The sequence below is a fragment of the Hydractinia symbiolongicarpus genome, chromosome 3 (genome assembly GCF_029227915.1).
Source record: "Hydractinia symbiolongicarpus strain clone_291-10 chromosome 3, HSymV2.1, whole genome shotgun sequence".
NCBI classification, from domain to species: Eukaryota; Metazoa; Cnidaria; class Hydrozoa; order Anthoathecata; family Hydractiniidae; genus Hydractinia; species Hydractinia symbiolongicarpus.
This window is the reverse complement of record NC_079877.1, coordinates 10,849,563-10,864,388: the sequence shown is the minus strand read 5'-3', so window position 1 is coordinate 10,864,388 and position 14,826 is coordinate 10,849,563. Positions and strand designations below refer to the sequence as shown.

Here is a 14,826-nt window from a genome sequence, read left to right as displayed (position 1 = left end):
CAGTTGAATCTGCAGTAAGTAAGTGTGTAACGGAAAGTTAACATCCGCCGGAATCTCTCCCCCTCTCTACTGTAGGCATGTTACATTACCGTCAATTTGCGTATATAATTTTTTTACTTGCCTATCACACTACCGTTCTGCAGTTGTTAGATGGCTAGCTTATAACAGTACGATTAAAAAAGTACCCCGGGGTGGGAACTAGATCCAGATAATTACAAGTTAAATTCACTCCCGCCATAGCATAACACACCATCATGATCAGCTTATTATAATATCTCATTACAAAGAAGTGTTAAAATCATTCAGGAGAAAAAGTTATATGGGAGCAAAATAAATTCTGTTTTGCATACTAGATAAGTTCAGCTTTATGTGCACAGACACCGTATTTATTATAAAGTGTGTTTTGGAATGACTTTTATTCTCAACGTGTAATCATTGTTTTAGTAGATGTCCTTTTTGACACTGCAAAAATAGACATGACCAAGCTAACATTGACCAAATAAATATCCAGTCTGAATTAGCGCCCTGCGTATTGATAATTAAACAATAAACCGCGATCGGATTAAAATCACACATAACGAAAAACATTTCAGTCTACGCGTTCCTGCAAAGAATATGTTAATATAATAGCAATCCAGATATTAATATAAAAATATGCTGCGTTTTCATCTGGTTACATCAATTGCCTGTTCCCAAATTTTGTATATAAGGAGAGCAGGATAAAATTTAAACCAAATTGCTCATAAAACTAATTAGAACATGGTGTGTAAAAAGAGGAAAAAAACTAGTTAAGAATAAATCCAGCCTTTGACGCGCTAATTAAGACCCCGTTTACACGCAGGCAGGATGAAATCTCATCCCGGGATGAAACTCGTCCCGAGATGAAACGAAAAGTGTTTACACGTGAGCCTCATCCCAGGATAAAATCACCATATTTTCCTCCTGGGATGAGTAATCTCATCAGTTAGAAATTGTCGTAAAAATCGAATATGGGTTTTGCTTTTGTGAGAGCACGTAAAAAAAATTAAAAAAAAGCATAAACTGTATATTTTTAAAACTTCCTCTTAAACTATATAAATCTTTAAAATTTCTGCGTAACTAGACACCGATCCAGCTAATGACGTTACAAACTAAACTCTGTCCCTTCCTCTAAGAAATTCTTATATGTTTCTCCGTTTAATTACTCCCCAGGACTAACTCCCGTTTTTAACGAACCACATTTTTCTTGAGGAAATCTCGATATAAACAGCTTTCGTTAACTGCTTTTTAAAATTTGAAAAACTTGCCGATAAGGAAGATTAGTTCTGATGGGGAAAGTGGACGAGCTAAAACATTGAAGGAAAAAGTGTTTAAAAAAATAATAATTTTTTTACATCTTGAATTTTGATTACTCTAACGTTTGAAACGCGAAGTTTGAGTGACAGATTGATGCATCTGCTTGAATACTAAACAATGCCAACGTTGATATAAACGTTGCTGTCGGAGATACAAAAGCTGTTGACGGAGATACAAAGACAGTTGACAGAGGCAGAAAGAGTATTGACGGAGATATAAGAACAGTTGACAGAGATACAAAGATTGTTCGCAGAGATACTGTTGATGGAGATAAAAGCGATGTTGATGGACACAATAACAATTAGAAAGTCGATTTTGGTATTTTTGTTATCATTTTTGTTACCATTTCTGTTATCTGTTAACGCTGCGCATAGAAATTCATGTGATAAAACATAACGTCAATTTTTTTTCAAAAAAGAGGAATTAGAGGTAGAACCTTGGCGTTTAATTCTCGCAAAATTAAAATTCCTGCTTGTACATATCGACTTTAGTCACCACATCTGTCACCAATCAAAAAACCATGTAAATACTTCAACCAGCTTTTTGTGTGCTTAAACAACCGGTGTTGACAACAAGCAACAAACTCTTTCACGGGATGGTTAAGCCTTGGAATCCTGACTGGAAATCAGGACTGGAAATAGTGATCATCTGCGCGATGGTTTACAAAATAAATATCAACACACGTGACTTGCGCGCATTTAAATTTTTCACAAGAAATTTGTTAGTGTTAATCTCGTCCCCAAGACCTTTTATCGCGTTCTGTTAAGCAGGTAACCCGAATAGCGCCAGAAAGCGTAAAAGAAAAGCTGGGTACAAGATTGGGTAAGTGTAATGTAAATGTTTATTTGACGTCAAATAAATAATGACGCGTCGATTTAAAGTCATGAGGTAGCTAAACAAATATGCCGTTGTTGTTCATCTTTTTCATAGAATTTTGTGTTGTTGTTCAGTTAGTCCATGCTGACTCACCATACTTAAACTGCAAAAGAGTTGACGATACCCTGGATTGCAGTGACGTTCATTTTCAGCATGGTTGGAATATTGATCCACATTTTCTTTGGACAGTTAAGAAGCTGTAAGTTTTTTCTTCTGTAAAAACATAGTCGTGTTGGTCAAAATATTAGCAAAGATACTACAGACAAACCCTTGAAATTCCTTCTGAGTTTCCATGTTTTGGCAACGTTTACAATTGATCATTTTTTTGACTTTAAAATCTCTCCCCCTTCCCCAATTGTCACACACTACTGATCACATTCAGTGTAAACATTTTCATAAGAAACTCTTGCTTAATGAGAAAGATCAAGCGTCTCAAAAAATTGTGAAGGTTGACATTAGCAATAGTTTAACCTCCCCTTCTCTTTCCGTCAATCAGCGGCACCTTTAGCGTAACCTCCCCCCCCCCCTTACTATTGAGGTCATTTGTGAACAGTTACTTTACCATACCGCGTCAGCCAGTTAAATTATACTCCACTATGATTTGTTCTGACGTTTAAGTTGTTTTCTCTACCCAAAGAGTAAGTTAAGATGATTTCAACTGTTACTATTCCAGAGGAAAGAAGGGTAGCTACTACCTCGTTCATAGAGCATTTTAACTTTATAACGAATTCTAAAGCGTTGACGACGCTGTAATAACGGCCCATGGGCCACAAGACTATGGGGACGAGGTTGGGGTAAACTCTATCAATTTTGCTGCATTCATAGCTTTTTGACAAAAAAAATAAAATTCGTAGCTGCTTTGCTTTTTGCTAAGTCCTTCTTTCGAGACAATAGGAAAACTAAAAATATAGCAAATGTTTTGTGTTGCCTTAATGTTGGTCGAGTGGTTCCGCAGTTCACTTCGCAATCCAGAGGTTTGCAATGATAAAGGATTAACCCATGCAATGTAGCGGTAGTGAGTAGATCACGCCGATGCATAAATATTCTCCAATTTTAGAAGAACATTAGGCAGGCTAAAAAATAAGAAAAAAACTAAAATAATGGAAAGGAAGAAATTTTCCTGATTCCTCATGTTTTTCATTGAAGAAACACAAACCTGGAAAGATTTTTTTTAAAGCAGAAATTACCGCATAATCGGCTTTTTTATTTGGCAAAGCTTGCAAATATTCAGATTTTGAGTGACAAAACTTGTGATAAAAAAGGCATAATTTCTTTTTGTTCTAAAAAAGGTATAATTTTAGCAAAAGGAAAAGATATAGCGGGAGCGCATTTGAATTTTAATAAAGTTTCATTTTGGAGTTCCCACTCCGGCGCACTTCAAATATATTGTTGTCAGCCTCTTTGGTGCCATCTACTAACCACTAACCGGCATGTGTCGCAGCCAACCAAGTTAGAACAACGCTATAGGCATCTCTGGCAGTAATGTAACATAGTTACAGTCGGAAGGGAGAAAGAACCAACCGTTAGGATGGTAAATTCCCTTTACTTATCACTTCTACATTGATAGTGTTTTATCTATCGACGCGGCTATCCTGTATAAATATTAAAAAATTGTACCAGCAACTTTGCTTTTACCTTTTTATCGCCCTTGAGCAAGAAATGATTTAAGAAAAAAACAAAACTTACACAACCGATCAAATTTAAAGGAAAAGATCTATATTTTTTCACCATAACAATTATCTTTAAATATATATAACAATTGTTAAAAAAGACACGCGCTTAATTAGATTGCTGTATATATATTTGTTTACACATATTTGACTAAAAAACAACAACAACAACAACAACAACAACCACAACAACAACAACAACCACGCACAATGTCAGTTTCTGACTGATTAGTTCATATCGCAATAAGATGGGACATATATATATATATACAAAATAAACAACAAGAAAACGATTAAACAATGCAAAATATCTGCAACAGGACGGGACCGATTTCCAGATCACTTACATATTGTCAACTGTTGCCTAGATTTTCTAGCATATCTTCAAACCCGTGAAGAAGAGCAGACAAGTTTTTGTTTTTTTGCATATTGTTAATGAGTTTAATAAATTGTTGCAAACTGTGCCAGTACAACTCATAAAATGAAAATTCAAACCCGTCATTTCTTTCAAAAAAATATCAATAAACTACACATTTGTTGTTATAATGCCTATTTCTTTCTTGAATATAGCGTACTGAGAGACAACTTTCTAAATGAAATTCACTATGAGGATGCTTGGGGATACTTTTCAAGCTTAGAGTGTTTGTAAGTATTTATCAGAATATCGAATTTTAATGTTTGTAGGAAGTTTAATGTCATGTAAATTAATTCTTATCGCGTTAGTTGTTTTAACTATTTTAACTCTAGACACATCGAGAGCAACCAACTAAGTTTTATTCATGAAGATGCTTTTAAAGGATTAAAGAAGCTGACAGAACTGTATGATATTATTGTCACATTCTGTTTTTGTTTTTGGTCTTAGTAATTAACATACCAGTCTAACAATTACTTTTCCTTTTCTTAGAAACCTTGCAAATAGCCAATTGAATGAGTTTCCAGCAAAACAAATAAAGTATTTAAAAAAACTTAAAAAGCTGTAAGTCTTTATTGCAAATTTTTATTTATATTATTATTGCTCTTCAGTTTCAGTCACCATTTTCAATTTTTTTTAGAAATCTTACAAAAAATAATTTAAGCGGAAAAATTCAATCGTCTACATTCTCAAATGATGCATTTCTAAATTTAGAGGAGTTGTAAGTTTTGTTTACTTTCTTATCTTTTCTCTCCTTTTTACGTTATTGTCTTTACTATGTTTGATATTTTCTAACAAATTATCTAAAATTATCCACTATAACAATGAAATAATAGATAATAATTTTTTTAGAGATTTAAGTTACAACAATTATGACGAATTGGTTGGTATTCCATTTATAAATATGAAGAAACTAAAGTTGTTGTAAGTTTTTTACATTATTTTCATCTGTACTATCTTTATTGACACGATATAATAATATCACTTGTCATAATATCGCGAGATATAGCACCTGGTTTCTTGACTGGTGAAAAGAATTATTAGAATTCTTTGCAACCATGTTTTTTGTGGATCATTACCAGCTTTTTTAAGAAACGGTGACAAAGCAAGATTGCTTTGTTTAAAGTAAAATAATATAGTTATAAAATTCTCGATGTGTATTTTTATTGAAGTAAGAAAACGTAAATTAATACTTTTGCTGGCAATGAATAACAATTTAGTAATGATGTGCACTTACTTTTAAATGTTATACCTTTAAATACCTCTAAGAAATTCTGCGAGATAACTAGGTATTTACAAACTCATGTGACAGTCTAGTTATTCTTGTAGTATTCAGAATCTTATTAATTTCTGAAGATTATCATTTCACCACTGTTAGACTGTTAAACAAAGAAGAAAACAAAGTTATTTAACTTAATTTAATTTGCCTTCTAAACGCATCCTCGCTCATATTTAGAGATCTTTCTTCCACGAAACTTACAAGTGTCAAAAAAGATAACTTCAAAGGTTTACTACGATTGAAGACTTTGTAAGTTTACTACGCTTGAATGTATTATCTTTCCACGAGATTGTATTGATGAATCTCAACTTTGGTAAACTGACCAACATTCTGGTCAAGCCTTCTTCTTTGTCCCAACAAGCATAGGTGAAAAAAGCTCTCAGTTGAAGCAGTTGATGAAATATTAATTTTCTAGATTTAATTTGGTCGTAAAAAGCGTTTAATTTTTATTTTAGGAAACTCAATGGACTCACACTTTTTAACAGATTACAGGAAGATGTTTTTCAATACACTCCAAGCCTGCAACACTTGTAAGAATATTTTATGCATTCTCCGCGTAAATGGAATTTACTTTAAATAACATATTTGCGATCACCCATATTCATTTTTGTTTTGCAGGGAAATTCAAATGTCTCATTTGCTAAACATATCTCTCAACACAGTGAAAGGACTACCGCTTAGAAATCTGTGAGTGATATTTTTTTATTATCCAATCATTGTAATTGTTTACCCTGATTGGCTGTTTTTCAACAATAGTGTGCATCTGATTTATGACGGCTATAATTTGACAAATTTAAAAGCGGTACCAAACGTCCCTGCTCCCGGGATCACTTGCTTTGGATTATTGGAAATTTTTTTCGCCGTCGATGAGATTATCATAAAGGTTATACCATTGAAACAAGATTGGTGTCAATCTTTATATCAGTTTGCTAATTATAGTAAAATTTTATCAACATTTTTTTATCCGCATAACTTGCATTCATATTCTGCAAAAACAAATTCAAAATGTTAAAAAAGTGGCATTTATTAACTTCTTCTAATATAGGCGCCTTGGAATGAATCCACTGATTTGTGATTGCCATGTGGAATGGATCTGGAATGAACTTCATCACAAATCACGTGATTGGGATAGTGATATTCTTACAAATGACAATAAAAATTTGCCACTTCAATGCATAGATCTAAAAACAAAACAAGGTCATGATCTATCCGAATTAGAAGAAGGATTCTGCGGTAAGTTTAAATGTCCGAACGAACTACTTCGAAAAACAAAAAGTATTACAAACTGTTCTTGTGTATAGAAACACACCGCAACATGAAAATAGAGATAAGAAGGGTGACCTATATATATTTCTTTAAAACCTATTCTTTCCGTTTTTTCTCTTTTTTGTTATGCTGCACGTCTATAGTATTTACTGAGTTTTTATGACAACCGCATGCTAAAAGTTTCCATACTTTTCAGAGGTTTGGATATTGGCCATTACTTGAAACTATCCTTTAAATTTCTAAATCAGAAATATATAATAATAACTTTTGTTAAGATTAACCTTGAAAGTTGAAATTGAAACTCGTAACACAACTACAAAGATTTTAAACTTGTATTTTACCTGATTATTTTTGATGTGTTTATAATTTTTTCACTAAATTTACTATGAAATTCACTTTAGACATTAAGCAAAAATTACATAAACATAACAATAGCTATATGAGGGTACTAATTCTCAAAGTCTTCGTTATCAATAAATATGTGTCTATTCGCTATTCTTTATTCTGAATTTTGCACCATTAAGGTCATATTCGCAATCTTTTATTCCGCCATCTTTTCTTTTCTTAATGTTTAAAGTAACCTCAAAAAATAAAGAACCCTCCGAAAAAATAGACACCATATTCGAATTTGCGTCGCAGCTATATTGGGAAATAATACATATCAACTTTTCTTTTCTTTTACCATGGATATCCTGGCGACGTGCTGTTAGTCGCCTCTTTAACATATGGAATTTTTTTTCACTTTCTCTTTCTGTTTTTATTCTATTAGGGTCTTATATATCTTCCCTTTTTCCATAATAATTATTATTCTATATAAAAGGTTTTTAAAAATGAAAGATCGCTGCGACTCGCTGGCAACACAATAAGTTGAGCTGTTTATTCAATTCGTAATCTATTTCGTTCTTGCAAGATAAATCCATTCTGTGATTCCACGTTTCCATGGCTTCATAATGACTTAATCGAATTATACCTTTAATAGTGCATATCTAACTAAAATTTTATTGTCATTGCGATATTTTCGTTTCGATATTTTTCTTGTTGTTAACATATATATAAAAATCGATTCATTCTAAAACCCCGTAATATTGTTTATCGTGGCATATATGCTGCGTTATATGACCAAAAATGTTTATCTTGCAATAGGGCGTATAAATAAAACGCACTTCTTTATAATACAAAAAAATTCAATTCTTCAAAAAATTATTGGCAAAATCTCCTAAAATATGGAATGGTCCTTATTTGCTTTTTAGTGTTTTTTTCTTCAATTTGACCTCAATGGCACCTATTATAGACTCATTTTTTTGTTTTTTTTGTCATTTTTATATCATTTTCATAGAACATCAGTTGCCAACAATCTCATCGCTTTCAAAGAATGATTTTAAATGGTCTGACTGGACCACATGGTCATCCTGCAACAGGGTAACCTGCCACCAACTTCGAAATCGAAGTTGTACCAGTGTAATATGTAGCAAAACGATCTCAATTAATTTGAAGCTGTGTGATGGAAAGAGTCTAGAGAGAAAAAGGTGCTACACTGGTGAATGTATTAGTAAGTTACTTTGGTTTCTTGTGTTATTATTGTTGCTTTTTGTGTTGAGGGGATAGTTGTGGAGGAAGAGGTGGAAATGTCGTTGTCGTAGGTATACTGATTGGAGCAGAGGTGTATGTGATAATGATGATGATGATAGTAATGATGGTGATGGCAATAGTAATGACGGTGGTGGTTTTAATGGTGCTGGTAATAATGGTGCTGGTTGTGGTGATGCTGGTGGTGGTGACAGTGGTTGTAGTGATGATGATGGTGGTGATAATAGTGATGGTGGTATTGGTGATGGTGGTTGTAGTGATAATGGTGGTGGTGGTAGTGGTGGTGGTGGAAGTGATGGTGATGGCGATGGTAGTAGTGATGGTGATAGTGGTGATGGTGATTGTAATGGTTGTAGTGATAATGGTGGTGGTGGTGATGGTGATGGTGGTTGTAGAGATAATGGTGGTAGTGATAGTCATGTGGTGATTGTGAGAATGGTGGTAGTTGCGGTGGTGATGGTAGTGATGGTAGTGGCAATTCTGGTATTTGTGTCTGTCATTGTTTTATTTACTTGTTACCTCTAGGATTTGGTATGCTGAATAATGAAGACAGTCCGATACGTCATGCTATAATTAAGTCACTGGAAAAAATTATAGACGACGCGTTTGAGAAACGGAACGACAAAGCAGTGCTGATATTATCCGTGTTAATTCTTCTTCTTCTATTCTTTATCTGCGTCAGCATGTGTGTATTGCTGGTAAGGAAAAGGTAGGTGCTTTAAATAATCCTATCCAATCGTTTATTCTGTGAAGTAGTGAATAGCTTGAAAAAAATGTTCTTGAAAGCATAACGCTTATATGCATACTAAGGCTTAGAAGGAAATTTTATAAGCATATACTTTCTAGTGTGCGTATTTTTTATATAAGAATTCTCATAGCATTTCTTAGCCTGATTGTGTTTATCGCATAAGCATTTCCTTTCTGATTCCGAAATTTCAATTGGTTAAAAAAAGCAGGTAAAGCAAAAAAGAGAAATTAGAATATTATTTTTGGAACATATTTTTCACAACGAGGTTATCTGACCAACAAGATTTGCTTTTACAAGAGTATAAAATTGTATATACTGTAAATTGTATAAACTAGCATGGTTACAAATATGGTATTTGCATAAAAAGGTGTATTAGTGTTAACAGCTATTATAATGCCCATATTATCATCAGTTATCATCTCTGATACGTAAGGCTTAGAAGCATTGTGGTTGGGGAGACATTATTTGATGCCAGATTAAAAATTATCCTAGAGGTTAAACCTTATTTCTGGAAGATGAATTCACTATTTATTTTTGCCAATAACTATAAGGTTAGAAAGAATATATAAACTCAACAAGATGGATGATGCGTGTTGCTGCCAGCCTAAAAAAAGCACAGAGGGAATGTATGAACTTAACAACATGTATGTTGCGTGTTGCTGCTAGCCTAATGAAAACCCGGAAAGAATGTATTAACTCAACAAGATGGATGATGCGTGTTGCTCTTAGCATAATGATAGCATTCTTACTTATATCCTAATTGAATGGTTTGTGAAAAATTCCACTCTTGTGCAGTCAAACATCATTGATCAAAATAGCACACAGGGAAGAACAAACACTCTTCTTTTCGGCAGCCGTACATATTCCTTGTATTTTGTATCATTATGTATACATCTCTTAAATAATAGCCGTATTCTGTCTGTCTGTCTGTCTGTCTGTCTGTCTGTCTGTCTGTCTGTCTGTCTGTCTGTCTGTCTGTCTGTCTGTCTGTCTGTCTGTCTGTCTGTCTGTCTGTCTGTCTGTCTGTCTGTCTGTCTGTCTGTCTGTCTGTCTGTCTGTCTGTCTGTCTGTCTGTCTGTCTGTCTGTCTGTCTGTCTGTCTGTCTGTCTGTCTGTCTGTCTGTCTGTCTGTCTGTCTGTCTGTCTGTCTGTCTGTCTGTCTGTCTGTCTGTCTGTCTGTCTGTCTGTCTGTCTGTCTGTCTGTCTGTCTGTCTGTCTGTCTGTCTGTCTGTCTGTCTGTCTGTCTGTCTGTCTGTCTGTCTGTCTGTCTGTCTGTCTGTCTGTCTGTCTGTCTGTCTGTCTGTCTGTCTGTCTGTCTGTCTGTCTGTCTGTCTGTCTGTCTGTCTGTCTGTCTGTCTGTCTGTCTGTCTGTCTGTCTGTCTGTCTGTCTGTCTGTCTGTCTGTCTGTCTGTCTGTCTGTCTGTCTGTCTGTCTGTCTGTCTGTCTGTCTGTCTGTCTGTCTGTCTGTCTGTCTGTCTGTCTGTCTGTCTGTCTGTCTGTCTGTCTGTCTGTCTGTCTGTCTGTCTGTCTGTCTGTCTGTCTGTCTGTCTGTCTGTCTGTCTGTCTGTCTGTCTGTCTGTCTGTCTGTCTGTCTGTCTGTCTGTCTGTCTGTCTGTCTGTCTGTCTGTCTGTCTGTCTGTCTGTCTGTCTGTCTGTCTGTCTGTCTGTCTGTCTGTCTGTCTGTCTGTCTGTCTGTCTGTCTGTCTGTCTGTCTGTCTGTCTGTCTGTCTGTCTGTCTGTCTGTCTGTCTGTCTGTCTGTCTGTCTGTCTGTCTGTCTGTCTGTCTGTCTGTCTGTCTGTCTGTCTGTTAAAGTCCGCAAAAGGCGATAAATAAAGGAGGGACGAAATAGCTAGTATATATTAATACCCATATCCTGTGTGTTCAATATGGCTGCTCAATATGTGTGTTCAATATGGCTGCTCGCAGCTTCATTCGGGTCCTTAGCAGAGTTGATAATTTAGTGACATCCACGGGGTCATCTGTCATGTCTATTATGTTATAATGCCCGTATATGTTTTTCTGTCACTCAAAGTGGTACCTTAAGTGGCAGGACACATGCAATGCGGTATAGAAAGGACGACCAACTGGAGGATTTTTCCACCGGCAACTGACTATAATTTCGATTTTCAATGCTGTTTTAATAACAGTAGTACTATAAATATAGATAATTTTCCTAGGCGCAGGAAGAAGAAGAAGAAACTCACGCCAGTTCTTACTTATAAAAGTCGGAGTCAAAGCATTTGTGATAAAGCGCTTGCTAGCACAAAAGAATTTCTCAAAAACAACAAATGGTTTAGTGGAAAAGAGGCAGAAGATATGCCACCGATGCCATTTCTAAGTAAAAATAACAAGACACAGAAGGACTTTTTTTTTCATGACGGAAAATATGTAAAAAGACGACAAAAAGATGATTTACCTCCTCCGCCTCCCCCTCCCGTGGCGACGCAGTCCACGCCAAACCACTACGAACTTTCTGAGCTTTCAATGAGCACAGATGTACACACGGAAACGGAAACGCATTACGAACAAATTAGACATTCAGAAGACGACGCACAAGACAGCTCTCCAAAGAAGAAGGTATGCTGATTTACGATAAAAGCTTCTTTTTAAAACGAAATTAGAAGAGAAAATATAGATTCTATTCTCCTAGTCAATACTAAGTAAGTATGCTATGCTTACTACAATCGAAAAATAATTTTTTTTTAATTATTTAATTTATATTTTTTTAATTTTTTTGACCGTACAAGCTTCCACTGATTGAGGTAAGATTTTAGAAAATATTTTCTCATAAGTAAGTCTATGATTCGTTGTAGGTCCACTTTAGCGAAGATGCGCCCCAAGCTGAGTATGATGAAGATTTGTATCTACGTCCATCTGATATTTGTGGGAAAAATAAATAAAGTATACTTGTTAAAAACAACAACATAACTTTTTTTTCCGACTATAGTTAGAAGAATAATAGGTCAACCCATGTGTCTTGAATGCTGGCAAAATGATGACAATTCAACACTCAAAATGGACTATTTATCTATACGATGACAATTAAATCAGTAGTAAGTAGATGAGTAACGGAAAGTTAACATCCGCCGGTATCTCTCCCCCTCTCTACTTTACAGATGTCACACAACCGCTTTGTAGTTGGTAGATGGCGAGTTAAAACAGTACGATTATAAAAAGTACCCCCTATTTCAATGTTGCAAGGTGCCTTATGACCAGTCGGCAGCGCTGCAACATTGCAGTAGGGGCAAGGGGGCCAAGAAAAAGGTTTTCGTCAAAAGTTCCAAATATTTTGTCCTGGATTGTAGATCAAAGCATAAAACACCATCATTGATCAGCTAAGTAAAACATCCTATACAAAGAAGTGTTAAAACCATTCTGGAGAAAAACTTATATCAGAGCGAAGTAAATGTTCTGCTTATGTGTGCAGACATCCATTCTCGATCTCAGAGCCCTTTGAGATAAACCTTAATCTCAAAGGACTCTTGGGACGAGAATGGCAGACATTGTATTTATTTATTGTAATTACAAGTTAAATTCACTCCCGCCCCACCATAACACACCATCATTGATCAGCTTATTAAAATATCTCATTACAAAGAAGTGTTAAAATCATTCTGGAGAAAAAGTTATATGGGAGCAAAATAAATTCTGTTTTGCATACTAGATAAGTTCTGCTTTATGTGCGCAGACACCGTATTTATTATAAAGTGTATTTTGGAATGACTTTTATTCTCAATGTGTAATCATTGTTTTAGAGATGTCCTTTTTGACACTGCAAAAATAGACATAACCAAGCTAACATTGACCAAATAAATATCCAGTCTGAATGAGCGCCCAGCGTATTAAAAATTTAAAAGAGCGTCTAGAACGTTTAAATAATAGTCTCGACCTACGATTCTTTATCGTTTTTTATCGGGACATAACGAGACTATCAAAAGGAGAGACTTTTTGTGCGATTTACATTTTTTGTTGAAAAGCGAAATGAATCAGTGAGCATCACGAAAAATTGTCTGAGAATTAGATTAAGTTTCAATGTGCTACGATCACTTTGTATACTAATTTGTATTCGTGAATCATGAGAAATAAGTTCTGAAGCACCGCTAGTTCACGACACAGTCGTAAACATTGCGTCTAGAACAAAAAAGAAACAAAAAATGATAAACCTTAGACTGCTTCAGCTCAAACGTAGTAACATTTATCATCTGTGAAAATTGAAAAAAGAAAAAGAATGAAAAACAAAAATTAATTAGTTAAAATGTGATCTCTATTAGAATTTGCCAAATACATTGGAGATGGAAGTCTTAAACGAAAGCAGACTTCCATCACAGGTCACTTGGCCTGGAAGATTATTCCACATTTTTGCAGCTCAAAATGGGAAGGCTTTTTTGCCAAATTCAGTGTTGACCAAGTGTGAAACTGTTTTTTGAAGCTCCTCTTGTTTGATGATTATGACAGTTTTTTGTCAAAAGGAATTTTGAGCGCATGTAATCAGGAGCAATGTGATTCATGGCTTTATAAAATAATATGGCATCGTTTTTGATGAGTAAATTATTCATTGAATATTCCTTTTCTTTCCCCAGAAAGGTACGGACACATCTTAATCGTTTTTCTAGTTTTCCCAATCTACCTTGGGTGGTCCATGCCGAGGAGCAGTAGTTGAAATATGGCATGACAAGTGCATTAATTAAAAGTTTTTTTGTGTGAGGTGTTAAACAGGATGCAATGGTTCTAAAATTAGAATATTTAATTGGTATTTTTTATTATGTCATTAATGTGCTCTTCCCATTGCATTTTTTGATCAAATGTTACCCCAAAATATTTAACTTTTTCGCTCCACTTCAAAGGAATACCCGTATAGTTGATAGTTTTAACTGGCTGTAGTTGCCGAAAAAGATTGTTTCAGTTTTGTCCGTATTAATAGTCATTTTGTTATTATTCAGCCAGAGGTCGACTTGCGAAAGTTCTAACTCGACCTTGGAGACAAGGGTATCCAAGTTTCTATGGGACGAAATAATTATTGTATCATCTGCATATAGATGGTGGTAGTTTGAATTGATGACAGGTTTTAAGTCATAAATATACAAAAGTAAGAGCAGGGACCCCAACACAAATCCCTGTGGCACCCCCAAAAGCGTGTTCATGAAGCAGATCTGATCCTGTGTCGTTTACAAGAGTCAGCTGCATTTGGCCCGTTAAGTAGGACTCGAACCAGTCAAAGGCAGCAGTTTTCTTTAACAAAGTTTTATGATCAACAGTGTCAAAAACTTTTTTAAGGTCAATGAGCACAAAACAAACAAAGTTTTCGTGGTCGAGGTTAGTAAGAATAAAATCAGAGGCATCGACTACTGCAGTTTCTATAAAAGAGAGTTTTCGAAATCCGGATTGTCTGTCATTCAGGAAGTTATGCTCAGAAATAAAATGAGACATTTGCTCATGCACTAATTTTTCAAAAATTTTCATAGGAGTTGGCAAAATGGAGATAGGCTGATAATTAGTAGGATCTGTTTTATTGCCACTTTTAAAAATATGCGAGACCTTTTTAGTGTTCCAGTATTAAGTACATAACCAGTAAATAAAGATTTGTTGAAAAGACTTGATAAATAAATACTCAACCTGACGAACCTGCATTTAGCAGTCGTGAACCAATTCCGTC

At 35.0% G+C, this 14,826-nt stretch overlaps 1 protein-coding gene and 1 pseudogene across 1 annotated transcript; one reads left to right on the top strand and one right to left on the bottom strand.

Annotated features, from left to right (window-relative positions):
* Positions 1 to 2,218: 2,218 nt before the first annotated feature.
* On the top strand, positions 2,219 to 12,120 carry LOC130635673 (uncharacterized). Its single transcript, XM_057445086.1, has 14 exons — positions 2,219 to 2,410; positions 4,452 to 4,526; positions 4,629 to 4,700; positions 4,786 to 4,857; positions 4,934 to 5,014; positions 5,146 to 5,217; positions 5,750 to 5,821; positions 6,028 to 6,102; positions 6,191 to 6,259; positions 6,618 to 6,805; positions 8,175 to 8,387; positions 8,951 to 9,134; positions 11,351 to 11,750; positions 11,987 to 12,120. Exons 1-14 carry the CDS (start codon positions 2,238 to 2,240, stop codon positions 12,071 to 12,073), a joined length of 1,833 nt encoding a protein of 610 aa, XP_057301069.1. The 5' UTR covers positions 2,219 to 2,237; the 3' UTR covers positions 12,074 to 12,120.
* On the bottom strand, positions 8,394 to 9,147 carry LOC130635676 (uncharacterized; annotated as a pseudogene).
* Positions 12,121 to 14,826: the final 2,706 nt, after the last annotated feature.

Bases quoted from the DNA above. Each gene is read 5' to 3' on its own strand.
- LOC130635673 (XM_057445086.1), top strand. From the start codon at position 2,238: ATGCCGTTGTTGTTCATCTTTTTCATAGAATTTTGTGTTGTTGTTCAG. The intron at 6,806-8,174 runs GTAAGTTTAAAT...TCATTTTCATAG, and splicing joins ATTAGAAGAAGGATTCTGCG to AACATCAGTTGCCAACAATC. The intron at 8,388-8,950 runs GTAAGTTACTTT...TGTTACCTCTAG, and splicing joins CTACACTGGTGAATGTATTA to GATTTGGTATGCTGAATAAT.